The 24,141-nt window shown below is 53.6% G+C and overlaps 2 protein-coding genes across 2 annotated transcripts in view; one reads left to right on the forward strand and one right to left on the reverse strand.

Annotated features, from left to right (window-relative positions):
- Positions 1 to 6,258, forward strand: part of CSUI_004003 (microneme protein mic15) — a 33,860-nt gene extending 27,602 nt beyond the window's left edge. Inside the window, exons 31-35 of the mRNA XM_068064198.1 lie at positions 257 to 363; positions 862 to 906; positions 1,570 to 1,763; positions 2,139 to 2,376; positions 3,426 to 6,258. The gene's annotated coding sequence lies outside the window, so the exon portion shown is untranslated. The remainder of the gene's footprint in view (positions 1 to 256; positions 364 to 861; positions 907 to 1,569; positions 1,764 to 2,138; positions 2,377 to 3,425) is intronic.
- Positions 6,259 to 7,086: 828 nt separating this feature from the next.
- Positions 7,087 to 24,043, reverse strand: CSUI_004004 (uncharacterized protein). The gene is made up of 10 exons (XM_068064199.1): positions 20,127 to 24,043; positions 16,154 to 19,371; positions 14,035 to 15,126; positions 13,519 to 13,581; positions 12,705 to 12,800; positions 10,899 to 12,152; positions 9,872 to 10,363; positions 9,177 to 9,254; positions 8,025 to 8,446; positions 7,087 to 7,679 (listed from the first exon to the last, which is right to left on the reverse strand). The coding sequence occupies exons 1-6, from the start codon at positions 23,185 to 23,187 to the stop codon at positions 11,955 to 11,957; spliced, it is 7,728 nt and encodes a 2,575-aa protein (XP_067923825.1). The 5' UTR covers positions 23,188 to 24,043; the 3' UTR covers positions 7,087 to 7,679; positions 8,025 to 8,446; positions 9,177 to 9,254; positions 9,872 to 10,363; positions 10,899 to 11,954.
- Between the last annotated feature and the right edge of the window lie 98 nt (positions 24,044 to 24,141).

Below are 24,141 nucleotides of genomic sequence, written 5' to 3' on the forward strand. Positions count from 1 at the left end.
ACAAACGCCTGTGCGAGAGAGCGGTCAATGGTAAGGCTGAAACAGCACGCGGAGACCGATTCCTTGCCCGGGGGTGTATATTTTGGGGGTCTCCAGGGTGCGAGGCAGACTGGTGACAGGGTCTTTCTTGGCAACTGGTCTCCAGAGTCTCCGAGTGAAAGTGCCGTGCGAGTGTCAATGAGAACCAGTGTCGTCCGAGCTCTGTGTCAGCGTCCGAAATGCCTTTCGGCGTCCTCTACCTTGTGAATTTTGCCAGTTGCTTCAACCGCTTGGAGGGCACCATACCAATGCGAGTGAGATCTCGGCGTCTCGTGGCTCCAACAGCAATGGGGACTGTGATTTGCCGGCGCAGCGAGAACACGGGTGAGTTTTCAAAATCATGTTAACATCAGTTGGCGATGAAGCTTCAAGGGGGGGTATATATATATTGGAGTCCCAGCTGCAGACCACACCGTATGCTCCGCCTTATAGTCTGTACCATGTTTCATTCGTTCACAAGTGTATGCACTCCCCTGTGAAAAAGGGTTGTACGATGATAAGCCCAGCTGCTGCACTATTACAGGTGCTCGGTCGAGAGCTAGCGGTGAATTTGGCAACACTAATATCGAGATGACGCAGTAGGACTTTTGCGCCACCCTGACCACGAGCTCTTTGTTTTGGAGCGCAATGAGGAGCATTACCCATCTTCTGTACTAAGGCTAACAGCAGACTGACGGAGTGCCTAGGAGTGACAGCAGACTGACGGAGTGCCTGTAGGTCTGTGACCGGTATGAAGAGCCTAGTTGGGTTATTTTCTCCTTTCCAGTTCCTCGCCAGTCCTTCATATGTAGAGTTTGTCTGTGTGGAAATGCTCTGCTGCAGAAACTGAGGAGGTGGCGGAGTGCGACTGGATGCCGGCTTGTCCAGGTGACCTACCTACTCTCTCGGGGCCTGCTCCGCGCACTCGTTTCTTCAAGGAGCGATCTGTCGGGGCAGTACTACGGCATTTAGACATTCCTGGGTAGCGTGCGATCTTAAGTTGACGGAGGGGACCCCTCTGACCAAACAGCGAGGCCTCGCACGGTCCTGCCCTTTCGAACTAGATGAAAGTAGTCTTCATTCCAACAGCCCGACGAGTGCAGCAGGTTTCTGATTAGAGTCAGTGGCTTTTTGTGGAAGGGGGCAGCGCCTTCCCCCTGCGCAGTTGTGTCACGGTGTTCACGTAGAACACGAGAAGATCAGAGTAAGCTGCTGCAATGTTCTCCTTAAACAGCGGCTCCCCCTTCGCTGCATCCGCGCTGCACTCGGCAGGAGGTCCTGAGATAGAACAGCCACGTTGGTAGAATGTACTATCCTTCTACAGCCAACTAAAATTTATCCCAGGCCGACCAGGCCACGGTTGGTTCTCTCTCCCAGTGCGTTGTTTTCGTATGCTTCTTGGAAATTCACCTCTCTTCTCAGCGTATCGCTACATCACTTCACCAGTTAGAGATTTGCTGTGGTGTGTGTTTCGCGGCTATCTCGGACTCACTCTAGCGTAGAAGTTCTGCAGTGTGGGTGTATCGGCTCGTCGGCATCGCTTCTTTTCAGGTGCGGACGACGTCTCGTCAGGGGACTACATCATCGCGCCGAAAAAGGAGCCGCAGGTTGCGTCTTGGTCTCCTGAACGGCCCCCGAAGGAGGAGACAGAAGAAAATCTACAAGAAGTAGTGACTTCGGCGGAGTGCTTTTTAGCGGATATGTCAGTCTCTGGTTACAGCAGCTACAGGGGCTACAACGACAAGGTGAGATACTTTGGTAGTACAGGTGTACGTGAAGACCGATCTAAGGTGTTTTTTTTTACAAGCTGTCTGACTTTTCCAACAGCCAGCGTTGCTATTTTTACAAGGCTACACCTCTACGTGGTTCTCCAGATTAGATTCTGCAAGTGTCGGGTTGCAGTGGGCCCTGGTGTTGTTTGGTCTTCGAGTGAAGGTTTTCATCTTCTGCCGAAGGAGGTACGGAACAAGAGTGCGGCAGCTCTGTAGTTTCTTTTAAGTCGTTTCGATGGCTATGGTTGCCCGTCGGGGAGGTGTCAGTAACGCTGTCAAGAAAAAGCAACGTCGGTAGGGTAACTCGTAGATCGGTCCGTGTCTTCTCTCCTCTGGTCTTTGCTGCAGTACAAAACATGTAATTGCCCTCAGAACAGGCGTCCGTGCACGAAGGCTGAAGCCTTGGCATCCCTTACCATGTGGAATAGCGAGGCTAGCACCGCGTGCGACCGGCAGTGGGCCGTCGGAGTTCTCGCAGCGGATTCCGAGGTTTTCTTTTGCGCGCTGGGAAGCTTCGTGAAGGTCGACAACACCACTTTCGCAATTGACTGCAGCAGCCAGGACTACGCTTATGTGTTGTGCGAAGGTGCGTGACCGAACACATGTCGTGAGATGGGGAACACATAGAGAACCTCAGATCGTGGACTGACCACCGCGTATCGCTGGGCAGCGGAGGATGTACAGGGTCTGCTATACAACGTTCCAGTCGGGTAGAGGGTCTGGGTTATCCCTCCCAAGTTGCACAAGCCTCACGCAAGCAGCGCCGTCACTGGGTCGTACTTCCTCACGGGAGGCTGTTTCTCGTGTCATCCGTGCATCCCACGTGTATGGAAGTCTGCCTCACGGTACTAGAGCCTAAATTTTGTCCGCCTGTGTGTCAACATTGTAGGTGTGCAAATCTTTCACTTTGCTTCCTCTCCAAGGTGCGCCCTTCACGCACATCACGGGGTGCTGCTGCATTTGCAGTCGCACTGTAGAGTGTCACTGTAACGGTGCTGTTCTTGGTTCTACTAGTAGTTGGGCGCCATGTGCATGTGAAGTTTTTGTTCGAGCGTCGGTTGGGCATTGTGTCCGCTGTTTTGGTTGTATGACTGAACTCGGTCGATGAGGCAGGGTTAACGAGGCAGGCAGTCCCTCACAAAAACTTTGTCATGTAGTTTTGGCTCATGATCGCTCTCACAGCTGGTATGTCAAACAGCTTGGCGGGGTCTGAGGAGGCGAGAAGAAGCCACACACGGCGTGAATGAACTCATGGTTCTGTAGTTGCTGATCCGCTGTCATTCTTTTTTCCTCACAAAAATCCTTTCGCATACTCGCGTTGGTGCTGTTCCTTCGTATGCCGATACGATATCTGTTTGTACGCGCTGGTATCGTCTCTCCATACACTAGCAAGAGAGTCGCAGCTGATAGCGTGGCCCGGACCGGCGTGGCGCTCTTCAGCCACGAGTGTGCCTTTCCGCAATCCATACTCTGAGTCTCTAGGCTTCCAGGGTGCGAGGAGATGGCCGGCGTGAGATGTCCCGTCGTGGGTGGGAACCAGTGTTCATACGTCAAGCATGCTGTGCCGGTATTCGGCCACGCGAAGCCGGGCTGCCTACCACGGGTCTGTCCACACTGTGCTGTTGGTACCTTCAGGTGAAGCCCCTGGCAGTCTCCCGGCTTTTACTGTTTGGCTGCTGTTCGTGGTGTTAGGCTTGATCACAGGATCGGTCCTCGTACTGTTCTGTCTGCAGTATAGTAGCGATGTACAGAAGTTGGTGGGGCTGGCTGGAAGTTACCCTCGCCTTATCCGGGAGCTCGAAGAGGAAGAGACGGCCCCGGAATCTGGAGCTGAGCTGGAAACGAAGGAGCTGGCTGATACGCAGAATGTGTCAGGCACTAGCACGTCGTCGGACCACACTCGGGATAGTGGTATGAGTACTCCCGCACTTGTTGGAGACGAGGACAGCTATGAAGCCAGCTCGCTCGACGAAGGTCGCAGGAATGCGCGAGTGGGAAAGAGGCAATCCCGAGCATTGGCTGTATCTGCTAGGGGACGTGGCAGTGTTGGGGCTGGAGGAGAGGAAGCTTCTGGTGAATCGGAAGAATCGGAGAGGCGGAGAGTCTCTCGGGGTCATCTTTAGCTTTTCGGAAAGCTCTGGCTTTGCAGGATTTGAGACACCACGAGGAAAGAGGGAGACTGCACCGCAGAAAAACGGGCAGGGGACAGAAGAATACTGACCCAGACAACTTTCATTCAAAACAAACGCAAATGGTGCCAGTGAGTTCTGCGTCTTCGAGTTACGAGACGGAAGACACGGTGGATGCGCGTAGACGGAGCGGAGAAAGAGTCACCTGGGGTGACATCGCTGTGGAAGATCTCTCACACGTAACAGCAGAGCCGTCACTTGTCGACCAGGAACTAGACCGCTCGGACCCGTAGGCTGGCTCGCTCTGTTGAAGGATCTCCTAGGACTCCTGTCTTTCGTCTTCGAGCAGTTCACCATTTTCGACTTGTCATTTCAAATCCGTTGTCGGAGTGCGGTTGACAACAGAACGGAGCTTCAACCACCGCTCTTTTCACCCTCCGTCGCACCTTAGTCCTTCGTTTCCTGCGCCGGTACTCCCCGGGCATATCTGTGTGCGCTTCCCTGCAAGAATGACGGTGTTGGAGGTTAGATCCATGCAGGTTTGCGGCCAAGGGCCGGCCTTCTTTTTCTCCGGAGTGCGTGTTGCTCTTTGTTCTCCGTAGTCCTTGGTGCCAGTTCGCATCCACATCTTTCCAGTCATCCCAGCTACGGTGTTAGCATCCTCATGTTCGTCTCCTAGCTCGCTGAGGCTCTACGCCTCAGTTCCGCGAGATTACAGTGAAAGCCGTTGCCCGCATCGTTTAGGTGCTTCTCGGAGATCGGTTTCTGCAAGTAGCTAGGATGCTGGTAGGTCGTGAAATCGTAACTGGTCGTACGGCGGAGAGCCTCAGCAAATGTTCTTCGACCGCGTTGTGTTCTCTTCCCCGGAGCGCTGGACTACAAGAGAAAGCAGCGGGCGGCTCTCCAAGGACAGCGTAGTTGTTTGTAAGAAGGTGGGAGGGGTACCGCAGAGACACGATAGATGGATGGGTAACCGCCTTTTTAAAACGGTACGCGGACGCATCGCTGGTATTACAGCCGTTACGGCGGTATGCGTGACGAGTTTTCAGGTTTCTTCAGACTTTTGTCAACACACTTCTTCGTGTTGTTTCATATTCGAAACCTTCACGTCTCATCGGTAGTAGTAGCTTAGAACTCTGAACGCCTCCGATTCCGGGTTTGCTCACCGGAGTAATCAGAGGGTAGCATCGCAGGGCGTTCTGTGCCTGCGTATCACTGGCGCGCTCCCTTTCATTTTGAGTCGTTTTTGCATCGTATCCTTGGCACTTCCTCGTTCTCTTGGTGATTGGGAGGACGAGTGCTCTGTGTTGTAGCTGAGCATCTGAATGGCTACAAAGGTTCTCTGACCGAGACAAGGACGAGAGCATGATGTCGGGGGCCACTGCGTAGTTGGCTAGTGATAGGTCAAAGTTTAGCAGGGCCGTTGCGCTCCCAGGTATGAGTCAAGCTTCTCTCGTGTTTTTGTGTTATTTCACAAGGCCTGCAGGAGGGAGAAGTACTGATTGTAGATAGTAGTATCGGCTACTGTTGATCAAAGGCGCTAGTTTGACAGAGTTTCCAAACTTTGACAGAAATACCCAGGGCCCGACCAAGTTGCGGATTTCATGGGGCTTTTTTTTTTGTCTGTTGCTCTCTCGGCCTCCGTCAAGGTCCTCGTATGGACATTCGCCGTTCCGAGTGGAGACATACGTCACTCTTCCCGGACTCTCAACTCTCAGAGTCTACTATGTTTTTTTCCATTGAATCAGAACTGGGTTCCGCAGCTCGAGTCAGAGTAGCCACGAAATGCTTCCTTCGAACTCGTGTGGTCGAGTGACTGCAGCGTTGTCGTCCCGCTGTGTTTTTCATTATCATGGCGGGATACTGCACGCGACGTGCCGCAATGCTAGAACCGTAGCAGAGAATGTCTGTTCCCCAGTGTGTGCCTGAAAGAACCCTGCGCTGCGAATGGCTTTGCCAGGTTAAGTCCAGACGCACTCCAAGAAGGGGAGGACGGACAGATTATGTTGTTTATCGCGAGGTGTTCTCTCCTTAGTGGTGTATCGGAGGTAATTTTCACAGAACCCATCGCATAGCTTTCAAATGCTCATGCGACGTACCTTCCAAGGGCCCTTCGGCTCCTGTGACCTGTCGGTTCGTAACGGGAGTGCTTGTAGGGTGCTAACTGAATGCATTGTTGTTTTTCTTGTCTTTACCATTCTGAATCAGCTACGGACTACACCACCGAATGGGCAGTTCAAGTGGTGTACTCGTGTCATTCCTTTTTGTTTTTTGATAAACCACCGAAGCTCTTGTCCTCTGAGTTGTGCTTATCCTCGTGGCCCTGAACCGCATTAGAGACAAAGCCGGGCCGTCGTCCGAGATGCACCTGGATGCTGCTGTCACAGAACAGGTCAGCTTCCCGAGGGAGGAGGACTATCACCGGCTTCACAGATGAGCGCAGAACCGAACACTGTAGTAAATGGCCAGCGCTGAAGCACTCGTAAGCGTCCAGCTGCGCTACTGAGAACAACACATATGACGCTCTTGGAAAGCTACTAGCTCGCGCACCTTGGCTTCCAGATGGCGAGCGATGCATGCGCTCTCTCGAGGCAGCCCCGCCTTCATTTCGCTGGAGACACACACCGTTCGCCAACTTCGGGTGACGGCTTTCTCACGGGATACGCGCGGTGTACACGGGGCCGAAAGTTGAGGGCCTCCGCAGCAGGGAACTTTCTGTATACGACATAGCGGGCCCTCTCGTACACCGCTTTCTTCCTTGAACTTCCCCCGGCAGTGCGACGTGGATCCGCCGTGAGTCAGCGCGCACCACTCGCTACACGCAGCCTCTCTATCGTGAGACTCCACAGCTATATCATCTACTGTATTCCGTGATCACTGTCACTGGTACGAGCACGAGCTTTCAATTACGTAAGTAAGCACATCCGCTCGAAACCCAAATCCACGCCTTTCCAGTTTCCGATCCCTTGATACTTGTAAAACGTACGGTCGCCCTTTCCGACCGAGCATCACCGTGCAAGTGAGAAGTTTAAACCAGCAAGGACTGCTTGCGCACGGGTAAGCACAGGGTATACTCGGTTTTTTTTCTCAGCGTCCTTTCAGTCTAGCTGAGAAAACGGTAGCTTTCGTTTTTGAACTGCAGTATCACGCCAAGTGCGTCGTCCGGTTACGGAGACAGGAGAAAGAGTGCAGGTCTCGTCAGTTGGTATAGTCGGATTTTGTCTCTACTTCAAGTTGCATACAGCTCCTCCATGTCGGGCGTAGTAAGACGCCGAGATGCAAATCAGATTTGGCTCATCCAACTAAGCAGATCGGCTTGCAACTCACTTTCGCATTGGGGTCTCAGAAGAGATGTCATACACGGCAGCATACACAGATGGCGTTCCGCCTGCAGCGGCCGTACCTCAGTCAGTTTACTTTGTTGGTGTAATTGTAACGCCTACTTCTCCGGCCACAAGTATCGAATAGAACAACACCCTGACCCTTTGGAGAAGTGTCTCAGTTGGTGATCTCAGTGGCAACCGTGACAGACACAGAAGGCCCTGACCGCAGCGACCCAGTTTCAGTCGACTTGCCAGCGCAATTTCTCTCCCTTGAAGCGCCCAGATCACCTTTTCCTTCTGGCGACGTGCCTGGCGTGCGAGCCGCTTCCGTGTCGTCTTCTTCGCTACCGGAGGACACCTGTTCCTCATCGTCGGAAATACTAGTCCTCATTCCAGGGGTGGCGTTCCTCGTGAGGCGGCGGACTCTGGATAGAATCCTGGAGAACGGGACGCGCAAAATTTCAAGGGAGACTGCACCACAGCTGACAGACAGCTATGCTGAATGCCTACTGATCGGTAAAGTCAGAGAGTTCCGCGATCCGTGCCTGATGCCTTCAGCCAGGTATACATACACAGCTCTGCTGGAGTAGGGGAAGTGGGCAAGTGGGAGGAAAGAACACCTCGAAATGTACGCTAATACACGCCGTCACTCACGCCTATCCGCAGTCCCACCGACGCGATCTTATATTTGTCTTTCCTACTGTCCCTCCGAGCTAGGTAAGCAGCATCTATACTCGAGCACCTCTACGTACGTACACATATGACCGAACGTAGCACCTTACTCTGTCAGTTTCGGAAGAATCAAGGTGACGTGATCGACCTTCAGCAGCTGTTGGAGTGCAGTCACAGTCGCGACCGCGGCATCAGCCCTCTCCTTTTCTTCACAGGAAGACACTTCGAGAACTTCAACTAAACCCTGCTTCGTCTGGCCGTCCCAGTCTTGTGTGTCCTGTTCTTCTGCCGCTGCTCCGCGCCGTTCTTCTTTGCCTTTTTTTCCGAGATCGGAGCAGGCAGTATCTTGCTGCTGCACCCTCTTGTTTTTTCTCTCGTTGGTGTCAGAGTACCTCGGGGTCTCTCCAGACGGCGCTCCTGGTTGAAGAGAGAGAAGAAGACTGTGCTGCTGTAGAAGGTGGCGTTGCTGGTCTTCTAAGAGCGCACGCTGCTGCCGAGCCTCTTCAAACAGTTGCACCACTGCGGCTTCCACCTGCTCCACATTCATACCGACACTAAAGCGCGTCCTTATGCACATGTAGATACCTGATGCAGCCACGCATCACCCAAGCAGCGGCCGAACGTTGGCAGACACAAGCTGGATCGTACGCCGGCGCAGCCGTAACCATTCCAGCAATTTCATGTGATACAGATCAAGCTCCGTCAACCCGACAGTTCGGAACGAAACGGCACCTCTAGTACAGCACAGAAAAGAGTCGCATTCAAACGATCGCGAGGCCTTCAGACGATCGCAAGTGCGCTGTAGCTCGAGCTTGATGTAACGACTCACAGGGGGGTCACTCCAGCGTAAGTACTGGAAACACAGCTGGAGAGTCTTGTACAAGTTCGTGAGGACACAAGGACACGATTTCACCCAAGACTCACGAACTCGGTCCGTCGGCTACGGAGAAAGCATGCATCTCACCCTAGCCGTAACAACACTTAAGCGACCGGTGGTGATATCATAGAAGCAAAACGTCAACAGGTCTGCTACTGTCTACGAAAGCTCGACAAAATATATATGGGTATGTATGTACCAACCGTTATGGAAGTACAGATATACGGGAATGTGCAGTCCATGTATATATATAATGAAGGACTGACAGCTTCTTCCCCCCGCTGAGAACGGCAACACGCTCAGTCGCCTTCCTAAGGCACTCCGCCGAGTTCGGCATCGGCAGAGCTGCGGCAGCAGTACGCAGACTAGACAACAGACAACTTGCCTTGGAGAACGTCGCGCCCGCTACTGGAATGTCAAGAAGGTCACAGAGCACTCGAAAGAAATTCGTTAAAGCGTCCACCTGCGCATGCACCCAGGAGATCGCTTGACAATACGGATCTTAGCCCCGATGGTCTCAGCAGGCTTTGTCAGCGAAGTCCAGAGTGAAATGCGCGGCTCACTTATCCGCGCGTTGCGTTGAACAGACGACGCATCGTACACTGTTTGTCACTGATAACAGTATTCATCCTTGAAGTAACTCCGTCTTTGCGAAAGACCACTGCGGAAGCCACAAGGACCTACCACCGGGGGACGTTCCTCTTCGTCTCCCCCACACACAAGCTCCCTGGCCCTCCCTCCGCGCTAAAAGGAAAAGGTGTGTGTACAAGCATTTAGCGAAATCAGTCATGATGCGCTCTGCGCGGAACAGAACGCAAACAGGAGCTCTGTTAGCCCGAGTGCACGCAACTGTACACCTTCTTTCCGGTCAAGCCAGAGAAGTGACTTTCGACCAGAACTGATATTCGTGCGTCTTGTGGTGGCAGCCAACGCTTCTATCAACCATGGGATACCCCTACCCGCCAGAGGGTCAAATCAGGTACTATGTCCGCCAACCTCACCCCGGCCTTAACAGACGAGTCTGTTAGGTTTTATTTTCTCCTGATGGATAAAATCTTTGCTCCGACAAACTCAACTTACACGCGAGAAGACAGTCTGGACTTTCGCAGTGCATTCCGCGACACTCTTGAAGTGCAGGCGACTCTGCAGTGTTTTAAAAATTTGCATCCCAGTTGCCTCCTCCTGCGAGCTCTTTGTCTTATCCCGGAGCTCTGCTTCGTCGCCCCCCTCTGACGAACTCCCAGCAAGTCCCGCCAGCAACGTTTTGAGAACTTGCGTTTCCTCGTCCGCAGCAGCCCGAAGCACGCTAGCAAGCTTTTTGTGCTGATCCTGGAGAAGACTGAGTGTCTGGTTGAATCTTTCTTCCCTTGTTTCTTGCGCCGACGAAGACGACGAAAGGCGGGATAGACTCCTTTGTTGAAACTCCTGCAGTTGTTGAATGTGCAGTCTATGAACTTGCTGTAGGGCCGCTTCGAAATCTTCGGGGCGAGTCGGCTTATCACAATCATGCGAACCCATACGGTCGGACGCCACACAAAGCAGATGACGCCGTAGACGAAGATAGTTGCGTTGCTGAGAGTCCGAAGGAACAAAAGAAAAAGAGGAAGGAACGACAGCGAGTACATACGGGTGGTGCTGAGCTGTGCCGTCACTCTTCGAAATATTCCCACAGATGGGGAACAGCTGTAACCCGACGCATGCGCGATGAAGGCCCTGGCGTGTACAAAGAAAAGGCTCGCCGTTCTTGTTTGCACCCTTGAGAGATGTGGGTGCTGTGGTATCGGGTCACCTGTGCCGCCCGCACGAACACCGTACTAGGCAAAAGCATGCAGCCATCACATACGTCTATCTTTTCATCACACAGGTGAAGACACACCGCTGTCCTGGCATCAACAAGTACGAAAAGCATATATCTTCGTTTACAGTCATCCCTCACAAGCGCGAAGACTAGAACGAGTACTCTCCTGAAGCTGATCATCTGACGCACCGCACTCAGCTCAACTGAGTCCTACTCTGGACAACGCCCTCCACTTCTTCTGCGCTGCAAACAACGCTGCTCCTAAAAAGCTGCGACTTCATCCATTTTCTCTTCTGGTTTGTAACCTACGGTGCTGCGTCCGACATCCATAGCGAGGAGATTGGGGAGCAGTGAATCAGGGTCGCCCGGCAAAGGACACTGCCCGACTACGACCGCCGCTACGAACTGAGTAAACATGAAAGCGAAGTAATCCATGGCCAGAAAAGAGCGAAGAGAATGAGTCAAAAACAGGCGCTCTTTGCTCTGTTACGTAGTCCTTCCTTCGGGGACAGGGTGGAGAAAAAACCTGGTGATAGAAGGAAGCTTCGGAGCTTACAACGCCACGTCAACTACTCCAACCTATGGCCCTACGATCTCCTCTTGCTGGGTTGGGAGTCGCAGATGCGGACCCCATCCAGCTGGGATAATAGGACAGGGAATTCTTCCGTGAAGGGCAACCACTGCCACGAGGTGGCATTCGTCTGAAAGGTTATCGCGGCACGCTGCAATAGCACCTCAGATCTCGAATGGGACACCTCGAATGACAGGGACTAAATCACTTCGGTGAGAGCCGACGCCATACTCGACTTCGCAGTACGAGTTCACCACCCGCACGCAGATGAGCCACAACCACGCACTAGAGTCCAGCAGAACCTTCCACGCATTCGCTGGAATAAGAGCTGGCCCTTGATGCACATATACAGCGCACGGACACGACGACAACTCAAGAAAACTGCGTTCTCCAATTGGAAAGCCTTGCGAGCCTAGTCCTACAGTCTAAACCTGGTTGGATGTCAGCGTTCTTCTGGCTGTAGGCAGGCAGCCAGTGGCTGCGGAGACAGTCCATGGCCCGCAAGCTAACCTCGAAGAAAAGCTCCAAAGGAGGAAGTTTCTCAGTCCAGGCCACAGCCATACGGCGACAAAGAGTTGGAAGCATTTGCGGCCGGGAGCAGTTTGCGGCAAGACAACACTCCTGTACACAAAGCACTACGAAATATATCATTCAGGGCGCCTCCCAGGAGAAATAAAGCAAAAACCACTATTTGTTCACACGGAGGAAGCGGCTGCACGCATCTCGACAGGTGCCGCTAGAAGCTGACGGTTTTAGGGAACCGGAAGAAAAAGACGCACTTCCGCCTGGCTGTATTACCGTGCTGTCTTCCTGGTGGTCGAACCGCGCGTCCTTCCATAGCTTACCTCCAGAAGTGCCACGCTCTCCTCATGCGTCAGTGGGCCGTGAGAGGAAGAAGCCAAGCGAAGATCGTGCTTGAGACGGTCCTGACGAATCAGCTCACGAGGGTCTGCAAGACGCCATTCGTCGCTCTTCTTTGGGTTGAGTTCGTCCTGAAAACACCATCGGGGATCTCAGATACGTACAACATTGTGGAACGAGTGGAAGCAAGGCATGCGTCACTTGAGTAATGAACGGCAGTCGACACGAGGAGTCAAGTGAGAAGAGCCACGCAGCGCCGTCGAGAATGACGAAACCTGAACGGTTGCCCCAACTGCCTCGTACGCATGAGTTGAAATAGGAATCTACAAGTCTCGACAAGGGCCGATGACGAAGTACTTAAGAATATGGAGTCCCTGCAAGGACGTGCTGGTCAGACTGCAACGACGCTTGAACAGGAATGTAACGGCGAATAGAAAAGCCTATCTGTGGAGTAAACGAGAGTCCGCTTGTTTTTCACCATGACATGCAACTGTTTCCACCGTCGAGAAGAATCTTTTTTCAGCTAACAACTATGAAAAGGCGTTTTCTTTGATGCACGTTTTCTACTGTTTTTTCCTTCCCGTCACGTTCGCCGGCTTGCGTAGACTACCTCCCTCAAGACACACGGTACAGGGAAGAGTCAAACTACCTCATCCTGCCAAAAACTTGAAGTGTGTTCTCACTTGAAGCTCGAGAATCTGCCGTTGCAACTCGACGTGTGCCTCTCTCGTAGGACGCGCCTGTAGCTCTGACTCAAGTTGTTCCGCCCGGCCTTCCAGCTACAAACAGCGGGAAAAAGAAAATGTCAGAGGAAAGCAAGTTTACACGGCTAAGAAGTGAGTCGGTCCCCTGCATAGAGTCGCAGCGTCATCACGAGAATGACCCTCTCTTCACAGGGTATAACCTCTTTTTCCTGGCATGCAGGGTTTCCCCTCCTTCCGTGGTGTTTACAGGTGCATCTGACCCTGCGGCTATAACCGCGTTTCAGCAGATTTTCGCCGGTGTCTTGGTGAGTCACATCAGGAAACATATTTGCTCTGGCACGATAAACACTTTGAATACAGGAAGAGAAAAAAGAAGCGTTGCCCGTACTATGTACCTGATGCACGAAGTGTAGGTCTCTTCACCATCAACGCACAAAACCAAGTCGCTGATCGCCTTTCTTCAAAATCTGTAGAAATTGAGAACTACACTACACTGGCAGGAAGGCGCGAGAACGTTTGGCTACGGTCCTCAGGATCGCAAATCCATTAGTAGACGTATCTGTCAGTGTCTCCCTAAGAAGCTCCCCTTAGTCATGGTGAGAAAAGACATATCTTTACAGAGTGAAGAAGTTAGTGTGTCATATGAGGAATTGAGAGAAGTGTTCCACCCAACCACTGAACCTCCTTACGCCTGGGATGCCGCTTTCTGTCAATGAGAGACTGAACAGAAGTCCCGACCAAAGTTTTCTTTGTTCCTACGGGGCAGGCGTCAAGCGCCGACGCGGGAACATACCTCGGCGATCTTCAGTCGTAGGCCTTGCTGGGCTTCAGCTTCCGCTCTTCGGGCCTGCTCGAGCTGCGACACAGATACAAAAGAGCACCACCTTTTTGTAACGCCATCTCAAACAAGACCTACGGACCCTACTGCGATACTTGAATCGAGTGAACGTCCGAGGGAACGGGCGAGGGAAAGTGCCTCAGGTATCAACAACAAAGGACTACGCACTTTGTGAAACAATCACAAACGGTGCGTCTGGAACTGGATTACAGGCGCTATCTTCCCAAAAGAGCTTATCCTGAAGGCCATGCAGTTAAGACTATCCCAACACAATGGGGGATAGAAACGTAAGTCGTAACAGCACCCGGGAAGGCCGCCTGTCTTGAGACCTAATTTAAAACCGAACAAAACAGTGATAGCAATCATTTGCAAGATCAAGGACGACTCTTAGACAAAAAGCAAGCAGTCGCGATCAGGAGATGAACACAGGTCCTCTCCTGCACCTTGGTCCGCTAGTGCCTACCATCTCACCTTTCTATTTGCCCTCGAAAGATTCTCGAGAGCTCCTTCAAGTCTCCCCACTTTCTCTAGCCACCGCTTCGCGTCACTAGCTGTATTATCGCCATCAGCTGCCAATCGTCGCCCTGACGTCGACAGTCCCGATTCTCGCCTCCCGCTGCATCCTTCGAAGAACCCCGCAAAACAGGAAGAAGAAAACTTGCTAGGTTGTTGGTCTCCCGCTCTTCCAGAAGAAGCCAAGACGAACGAAGCGCCCAGGCTTCTGCTTCGCCGGCCGCTGGTGGTGCCTTTGACAGTGGACGCGTAGTCGAGCACATGGCATGGACTGGGCTCTAGAAGAGGAGGAACTGAAGAAACCTCCAGCAAACATGTCCTTTCTTCACCCTCCCTGAACTGCCGCAATAAAGAGGCATCTTCTCCCTCCGCGTAGGCCTTCAGAGCGCCTGTCGGGGTTATCGTGGTGCTGAAGGAAGCTATGACTTGTGGGGCTTTGTGTCGCCGGAAAACGCCAAGTTCTTGTTCTTCCCAGTTGCTCGGGAGAGCACCAATCTCTTCTTCCCCCATCCGTCCCTGTCGAACTTCTTCAAGGTTTGCTTGGGTCTCTCGGAGAGCTCTTGTTAAGGACTTGACTTCTCTCTGCAGGCCAGCTATCCTCGCCTCGTAGTATCTGGACACCTCGGTCAGCTGTCTTTCCTGTTGTATGGACCTAGAGCCTCCTGCACCCCCTCCTCCTGCACCAGCGAACGTCTTTCGTACCTGTCTGGTTTCTCTTTGTCGAGTTCTCGGGGACAAAAATCCTCCACCCGGAGCTAACCCCCCTACGGGTCCTTGGGATGGAAAAAGATCTTGCAAAGTACGCCGAGCGCGCAACCGACGTTGTTCATCTTCTCTTACAAAAGCATCTAGCTGCTCCTTAAGCTTCTCCTTCTCTCTCTCCTTGAGTCGTACTTGCTGTGTCTGCATCTGAAGTTGTCTTCGAGCTGCCTGAATCTTCTTCTGCGCTGCTTCTAGACGCAGCTGAGTTTGAGTAAGCTGCGCCCTAGTAGACGCGGCCTCCTCAGTCTCCCGCTGTAGTTGACTGACCAGTGATCGGAGCGAGGCAACCTGAAGTCCAGGGAACCGCACCAACCGTATAATTGATAGATTCCATAGTCACGAGAAGCGGTCAGCGGCGCACACCAGCAGGCACGTCCAACCATATGAGGTACATAAACAGGCAGATCGACAGATCATAGCCATAGACGCGGACTGAAAGACTTAGTGTTGAGAAACCGAGGACGCATTCCCCTTGATATCTGCGCTATGCGCTTCTTGGGGAGGCATCCCTTGAAACCACCAGCCCGTGCTCCGAACGTCGACTGCTAAAGCAGCGCAACAGCCTCGTTACGATCAGATCGGACGCAGAGATATGTGCGCGAGGCGGAAAGCAGGCTCCTAAGCACACGCCCTGGTATTCCCTTCGGCCGGAGCGGCGTCGAGGCGACTCCCAATCGCGGACTTCCATGAGAAGTACAGAAGCAGCTGCTCCTGACACTCTCTGACATAAAACTTATCAGCTCTCGCGAAGACTGGGTCTAGAGAAGATCACGGCCTTACATCAACAAAGATCACCCATATACATCAAACCCTCGCGCACACATATGTGGACGTAGCTGCACTTACACGTTACACGTAGGCCCTTCTCCTCGTCTCGAGAAGTACATATTCATTCGTGTCAAGAAGCGCAAAGCTGATGTCGCCGCGAAGGTTGCACATAGCCCTCCCACATCGAGCTACCCAGTCCAGGGACGAACCGGAAGCCGGGCTCACAGCCGCAGAAAACGAACGCGGGAAGCGAATACTCACGTTCAGGGCCGCATCGCTAGAAAACAACAAACAGAAGCTCCCTGTCCCTGGCCGAGCAAAAACAAGTGACGTGTAGCCGTTCTTTCTCCGGCAAACTGACCAAGTAACATGGTTTTCTTGAACTTCAGCGACGGAGCTGGCCTGGACCCGTTTGGAAGACATCAGTATTCACAGGAGGCACTTCGCAAGCTGACCCCAGGGGCCTGGCAGCCTTCTGTGGAAACATAGTGGACGTGTGCTTACGCCATGAGCACGTGTCGCTACCGGGCGAAGTGTTTCTCCTCACCTGTTTCTCTGCCTCTTCCTTCTCTTCTCTAATTGCGTTGCATTTGACTTCAAGGCTTCCCACGCTCGAAGCCTCCCTGCGCAGAATTCCTAGACGCTCTCCGCGACTTTTGTAAGCTACCAGGACTTCATGAAGTTTGTCCGCCATTCCTTCTAGAACCCGGTGTACGTACACATCTGTCTCTATGAACGCTTCTGTCGTGACATCGTCGTCAGGATTGATTTCCTGTCCTCGGCTTCGCCCAGAGGAGAAAGAGTCTCCGGTGTCTTTATCTCCACATGCCGAAACACCGACGGCTTCTTCCGTTGAGATTCGCCGAGATCCGAGTTGCCGCCGGGGAGGGGGTCCCCCCGTATCAATACGGTGGAAACCGGCAGCTTGAAGTTCCTGATTCATGAACTGGACCATGACCTCGACAGCTGCTTCGGTGTTCTCGTCAAAAGTGGCCCCTCGGTCAGACTCGCCTTTTACTTTGTTCGACAGAGTTTCCCGGGAACCATCCCCGTGTAGCTGGAAAAAATCCAAACTTTGACTGGGCTCCTCTTTGATTCCCTCCTTCCCACAGATTACCAGGCCAACTTCCTTTCTTGGATAGTAAGAACGCTCTGCTGGGGTAGGCTCACTTCTGGCCTGCGGTCGGTGGTGCTCGGGAAGGATATCTGCGTCTCCCCTGGCCACTATCTCGCAATGACGGCGATGCACTTCAGACCGAGTCAGCTCTCGCGGGCTCTCTGATACCGATCGACCCGCCAGGTGAATGCCGTTAGCTCTTCCCATATTCTGTCCAAAAGGTATCTGTGGTGATGCAAACAAGTGTCCCCTAGTCTCATCACCTTGGATATGATGTGAAGACTCTTCCTCTTCTGGACGTACGCGCGGCCCGGCCGTTACTGGTTGACGGCTGCGGCTTCCTTCCTCTTCTTCAGAAAACCATTTTCCTTCATTCTCCGCTGCACCCTGCTCCCAGAGTTCACGAGTACGTCGCGCCTGTCCCCCTTCGTGTTGGTGCGCATGTAGGACCAAGGCTGGAGGTCCTCTCAAAGCACCCTTTTCCCATGTCCGATATGCATCTTCTTCAGATAATGAGACGTCTCTCCGATCTCTCCGAGGAGGCTGTGCCGACACACCCTGCCACGAGCTTAACATATTGGCCTGCATCTGTTGGTTCTCAGCAAGGGTCGTTTCATCACATTGACGCACGCCATCGTGCGTATAGTCGGCTTCTAGAGGAAGAGGGTACGCTCCTCGTTCCTGAAGATGCGCATGTCCGGACCATCTCTGCTCGACAGTCTCTCCGTCTCCGCTGCGAGCTTCACCACTTTCTCCGGCTGGCCACAATGCATCAGGCTGCATATCGGTAAAGCGTTCGTCATGTCCTGCTTGGCTTTCCAGGGTGAAGGCAACCTCTTGCCGCTCTTCGTAATAATGCCCTCCCTCAAATACCTGCTGCTGTTGCGCGGAAGGAATCGACTCTCCAGTGGGACGCTCGGCAACCTCATTTCCAGACAAATAAGAATGAGAGGGAAAGTCTAAAGAAGCTTCGACAAAAACGACGCCTCCGGAACCGCTGTCGTTTGTCGAAGGTGCGAACCCCTCAGTACCTGAAGCACTCTGAGGAAGCCGGACAACAGTATCAGCCCGTGCGAAGCCAGCAGAGGGTCGCAGGGGAGTGTTTGAAGGCTTGGATGCCAGTGTACACGACACAAGCCGCCCTGCCGCCTTTCCCGAGAAAGCGTGGACGGGTATTCTCTCGCCTTGAGAAAGATCAGTACGATAAGGACACAGAGATCCCGGAGACTTTGTCTCATCCAGATGTGACAAAGGATACGGTCGTCCTCTTATGCCTTGCACGTGTCGGCGCTGCTCCCCCTCTTCCTCGCAAGCCTGAAGGGAGTGAGCTGCTGACAAAGCCGCGTCCGAATCGGCTTCGTCGCTCTCATTCCGCTGCAAGGTTAGTCCGCCGATCACTGGAGAAGGGCTCTCACTGCTCCCTGGAAAGCTCTTTCCCAAGTGCAGCACCCCTTCTTCACAGTTTTGTTTGCACTCGTCGGCGCGTTGTGCTGCGGTGAAGACACCAAGGAACGAATGATGCAAGCCGTCGTTACCCAAGGGACGCCTATAGACTCTGGTATAAGAACCCTGACTATTTTCGGCAGAACTGTGACTGTCGCCTTCTGCATGTCCTGCACCTCTCGGAAGAGAAGAAGAGGGGAGTCCGAAACTTCTTTTTCTGTGGTAGAATGAAGAAGGTGAAGAAGAATACCCACTTGGCGAAGCAGATCGACAGGAAGCAGGTGGAGTATTCTCTGTATCAGTCGTGGCTGCTACCCCGAAGTCAGCTGTGCAAGCCAGCGGATGAGGATGTCGGCCCGGAGACGACGTTGGTGTCCCACTGTGGTAGTACGGCGAGGGTCTTTCGACGGTCAAATCTTCGCAATCCCTCGTCGCCCTAGGAGGGCCGCGCAGCCCTTCTAACCCGACCCCACTTCCTGAACTAAACTGAGATGACGGACGGGATGACACGGGGTGTGCCGCAGACAAAGCTGAAGCCGGCGTAGCGCGTCCTTTTCCGGGCATTCCGCAAGCTGACCGTTCATCCTGAACTCGAGACCCCGAACACTCGAAAGTGCCACCTTGTCTCGAGGTAAAGAGTGACCTTTCCAAGTGAGATGCAAACAGCTTGCTTGCCGTACGCGGGATTGCGTTCTGCGTATCGCTTTCGGGACGAGTCTCCTCTGCACCGTTTCCTGTTCCTCCACCGGTACCTAGAGCTCCTGGCGCCCCTTCCGTGTCTTTGTTCTTGTGCTCAATGGGACTACTCTCAGGCACTTGTACGCGCGACGGCGGTAGTGTGACCCCGGGCTGCATCTCTTCGGTAAGACCGGAGTGAATGTCGGTGCAACCTAGTTTCACCGACCCGCAGTTTCCTCCCCCCCCCGCTGCGACGGCAGCTTGGCTTCCATTCCTTCGAAGCGAACCGTCTCGTAGAGGAGATATAGTCGTGCTGAGAGAAGACGGTGCAGTCCGGCCTTCACGGAAAACCGTGTATGGACTAGGAGCAGGGGAAGATCCCTGTTCCCAGCGTCCTAACTCAAACAACTGCAGGCGCCCGCTAGAGGTGGAGTCTGAAACCTGCGCTGGTGTGACTGTCCCGCTGTTGAGCATGCCGCTACCAGTAAGGCCGGAGGAAGACGAGGAGGAGAATGACGAGAAAGGCTCTGCACGAGTGGACAAACGGAGAAGGAATGGTAATCGCAAAAGTCCACCGTACCCGCTGATACAGAAAGTCTCGATATCATGGGCGCTCGAATGCACAGAGACGGAAACAGCGGTACGGTAGCACTACGAGAGGAGGATAGAACAATGAATACAACAGCCCGGCATACACACTGGGCCGTCTTCTTCCTGCCGTGCCGGCCGTTTCTCGGCGTTCTTCTCACATATATGGAGACCAAAGATCCTGCGCGCCTGAGCAAGGACGTAGTCTGTTGAGTTCTCTGGGTCAGAAGTGCCCAGACACTTTTTGGCAGAAAACAGACAGACAGCTAACTAAAAGTACGCAGAACGGCGTTTCCAAATATCCACCCACAGCAGGCAGTAAGAGGATAAAGAGCACCACCACGTGCCCGATGCCGTAAGGAGAAACTGCCAAGCAAACAACTAGCCAGACAACATCTACCGCATGCCGACAAATATCTCTTTCTGTCTCTGATAGCAATTGTGCTTTCAAACCAGAAGCAATGCGCCAACCTGTCAGCTGATGCTGGAGCTGTGACAACACCGGCCTCCTGCTGTGACGGAACAGTGTAGCAGAGAACGTCCACTGTACGGTCAGCACTGCTGGAGGGAGGTAGGGAAAGCAGAGACGTGCGCCCTTCTGTCGGCAACCACACATGAGACACGAGCACCTGGCTATATAGTTCGGGTCTCGCGAAGCCGCTAGGCACCACAGCCATCGTTACCCTTGCCCTACCTGATCCAGCAGTCGTGCACCGACTGTTGGCGAGTCGATAACCCTCCTTCGCGCTAATCCGTACTGCACCAAATTGATCTTTTTCTCCTTCTCTTCTGTTTTCGGCGACCTGGGGTCTCTCATTGTCTTCTCTCTTTTGGAGTCCCCCTGGCCTCGAGAGCTCATCGTCAAACCCACCTGTACTCTTGTCGTCTCCGTCCTTACTTGTGACCGTCCTGACCGGTACAGACTGGCCCGATCCCACCGCGTCGCCCTCAGTGCCGTCGACCAGCAGCCAGCTTCCGAGCAGGGGGTTCCCTCTTCCGTGGATAATATGAGTTTCCTGATGGCCAGCAGAATGTTGTGGCTCGCCGGACGTGTCCATCGAGCTCTTCTGTAGATATTGCGAACCCTCCCTTCCCCTGCTATACGTGCCAGACACCCTCGATCCCTCAGCTTCTTTCTCTCTGATGGTCGCTGGATCAGGAAGACGAGAATTGCCTCCCAATCCTGCAAGTGGCACCCCCTCGCTGTGTAAAGTGGTTGCCGGTCGATCTGCAGCATGTTCTCCGCCCCCGGACGCGACAGACGATATCACAGACTTTTTGACAGGGGTGCTTTTGACCGGAAACTCATGTACATCTGCTGAGGTTTCTTCTGAAAGGTGGTGAGAAAGAGGATTCTCTTCGCGCGTCTCCGTTACAGAAGCGAGCTGTTCAGTTACTCCGTCTGGAAAGCCTTCCGGCACCACTGCGAGAGGTGCACTGTGGCTGCGAACTTTCGCTGGGGGCTCGTCGCTTGTGTCACTTCCATCCGCTGTCTGTCTTCGAACTCCTTCACTTTTTCGTCTCCTCTCACGGCCGCCACTTTGTCGGCTAAGAAGATGGCGTTCAACACGTCTGCTTGTTCTGTCTCCTCCACCCTTTTCTCCTCGTAACATGCGCTCAGCAGCTTCAAGCAACTGCCGAGACCGAAGAATCTCCTGCGCAGCTGCACTGGTTGGTGAAACCTTGCCCACCTGTAACGAAGAACATGGGGAAGTCCTGGTCACCGACGAAGCCGAGCACGGAGAAGTGAGATGGCTCCCTTGCGTGGTGGTCCGCTCCGGCAACGTCCTCACGCGTACACGTGTCTCTCCACCAGCGTTGCTTCGCTCGCTCCGCCTTGGATGGCTGCTGAGCTCGGCAGCGGAGTCATCTGTAGAGCCCTGGAGTTGTTCGGAAAGGCTTGAACTCCGGCCAGAAGCCGAGTACGAGTCTAGATTAGAAACGTTCACGTGGCGACTGTCGGCCTCCCCTAACATCGCTCGGCGCCTACCTTGCCTCTCCTGGGTTTGCTGTCGGTTTTCAGAAGGCAATCGCCTTTCACTGCCAAAATCTTGTTGCTGCGAATCACTTCCGCTGGATCCCGCGGACCGTCGCAAACTCTGTCGAAAACACTCCGCTGGTTCTCTTCGCCTTCTTTCATCTCGGACGGAGTGCCGTTGCTCGGCCCTTCTATCTTGTTGATTGTGCACTAGTCGTTCGCTCGAGTGGTCCCTTGCCTCTTCCCCTCTATGAAAAGCCGTTTGCATTGCTTTGGCTGTAGGTGGCCGAGACAGCGCGCCCTGTCGACGACTTGCGCCGTCACTCTCGTCTACGCGCGTCTGGCGACTTCCCCTGGGAGACTGGCCTTCTCTGCCACCAGTTCCACCGTCTAGTGGACTAGATTCTTCTTGCCTGCCAAAAGAGACAGCTATGTCAGCCGAGTAGACCGGTTGCGTATCTCTCGGACACACAAACTTGTCCCCCCCAAAGGCGACGGTGCTACCAGTCCTTCCCTGCGTCTGCCAGTTTTCTGGTCCTTTCTCTGCCCCGGGATTCTCGGACCTGCACGCTCCTTCACTTCCGGGATTCCTCGCTGTCTTCCCTTCTCGCCCGGGTGAGAAAGTGTGGCCAGGACGGGCTTCGGAGACCTCTTGCCGAAGTGGACTGAAAGGTAGAGATGCTACGTACTTCTGTACCGCGGGGCCTTGGCCGCCTGAATGCTTCGCGTGTTTCCCCGCAAGAAAAGCAATCCCTTTGTTCATTCGAACCAGATCGAAAGGCGTGTCTAACTCACTTAATAGCAGTGGTCCACGTCCTGGAGTGCTTAATAATGCACAGCCAGGCGATGAGGCGGCCCCTCGCCTCAAGGAGGTGGGGGACGCAGGTACCGCGACTCCTGACTGCTCCGACCACAGCTTTTGTGGAGATGCGTCATGGTCGCTGTCCCTTTGTTCGGCAGCATTCCACCGCGGCACTTTCTGGCTCTCAAAGGAGGAAACGCGTGGAAAAACTGCAGCCTTATTTACTGGACTACCTGACACGGGCACGTGAGGGTGAAACCCACCACTGCTCGTATGTGCTACTGCCCGTGTTGCCTCCCGAGGAGACATCGCACGCGAGTCCGGGACGCCATCAGAACTTCTACGGGGGGAGTACTGTAAGTAGTACATGCTGCGCTCATTATGAGCAAAACTCTCTTCGGCACAGCGGGACGACAGGCCATTAGCAGAGGACGGTGGGTATGCATGTCGAGAGTCCTCGGCAAGAAAACTGCGGGAACACTGTGCGTCTTGGCGACGATTGCCCGTCCGAGATAGGGCATTCTTGGAGTCGTGAGAAGTGGCACGCAGAGTCCCTGATGCTTGGTCGGAACCACGTCTTTCCCCGGAGAAACTGCTCGACAAACTTCCTGAGGAGGCCGGGTCGTGGCAACTACAGCTACTATTACTACATACACAGTCACTAGATGGAGAGCGAGAGGTGCTGCCTCTTCTGCTGCCTACTGTGTTCTTTTCTATTCCATAGGTCGGACGCGTTCCGCATGAGTTCTGAGCGCGCGACGTCTCCCCTTCCCAGCTGTCCCACTGACGGAAGGGAGAAGCTGAAGGAGAACACACTGACGGAGGAGGTGAAACGAATGGAGAAGGCGGTCGGGCAGAAGAGGGAGGAAGAGAAGACGGGCACGAAACTGGATGGCAGCCACCGGGGGATGGAGATGCTACAACGAATTCGTGACCACGGCCAGCAACGGTTCCCGCGGTGGATGAGGAAACCATCGTGTGAAACTTGGCAGCACCTCTTCTCGACCGGAAGAAGTAAACAAGACATCAGCAGCCCAAGGCCTGGAGGAACGAGAGAAGACACCTACACAAACGATAGCCGCTCCCAAAAAAAGCTCAGGGATGAGCGAGAGATTGAAGCGATGCTGGCGAAAACAAGGCAAGTGAAAAAAAACAAATCCGAAGTCAGGTTGCGAATCAGAGAAAGATGAAAGAAAGTCCCAAGAAAGTAATAGTAGAGTTTGACAAGCAGCAAAGCGGCAAGCGTGGTAAGACAAGAGAAGACATGGGAGTCCTGGGTGAGTTCCGCAGTTTCTTGGGAATGACTGTGCGCACTGTGAAACAATACAAAGGATGCTCGCCCTGGCTCCGCAAAGAAGATGAAGAAAAGGATTGTCGAAACGAAGGACTCAGAAAACGAGGAACTCGACCAAAGATGAGGCCGGAACACGTTTCTGGCAGGGCACTGGAGGGCGGCAAACCTCGCCCCAGTGTGAAGCCGGTTCCGAACCTAGGTTTGTACTGCCCGTGAAGATGTCACACTACAAAGTTTTCCGAGTTCCTTTCAGTATCATCAAATCAAGAGACGCCCATGGAGGCAGCTTCGTGGAGAAAAAACGAAAGATAGCGGAACAGGGCACCTGCCGCGCAGCATCCAAACTCTGACGACGCGCGAAGATACAGACTGAATGGTTGATGCACACGTGCTTCAGGGCGGACAAGACGCCTGCGTCGCCCCAGGGAACAGACGAACACCGCGGCTGGATGGAACGCACGAAATAGTCGGCAAGGGAGACATCTCGAATACAGGAAGTGAGAAAAGAGGAACAGCGTCTCTCTTCTGCCAGTTGTGTACGCATCTCCCTGGGGACACCGTCGAAAGACTGCGAGCTCCCGCTCTCCCGGTGGCAAAGCTTCTTGTTCCGCCATTAAGCCGTTCGAGCGGCTCTC

The sequence above is a fragment of the Cystoisospora suis genome, assembly GCF_002600585.1.
Source record: "Cystoisospora suis strain Wien I chromosome Unknown contig_1798, whole genome shotgun sequence".
In the NCBI taxonomy this organism is placed as follows: domain Eukaryota; phylum Apicomplexa; class Conoidasida; order Eucoccidiorida; family Sarcocystidae; genus Cystoisospora; species Cystoisospora suis.

What these genes read in the sequence shown, in the direction of transcription:
- CSUI_004004 (XM_068064199.1), bottom strand. Translation starts at nt 23,187, where the DNA reads ATGGTTTCCTCATCCACCGCGGGAACCGTTGCTGGCCGTGGTCACGAA. An exon ending in GTGCACGACTGCTGGATCAG is followed by an intron (nt 19,372 to 20,126) that starts GTAGGGCAAGGG and finishes CCACTCGTGCAG; the next exon opens with AGCCTTTCTCGTCATTCTCC. An exon ending in TACGACTGAAGATCGCCGAG is followed by an intron (nt 12,801 to 13,518) that starts GTATGTTCCCGC and finishes CGCTGTTTGTAG; the next exon opens with CTGGAAGGCCGGGCGGAACA.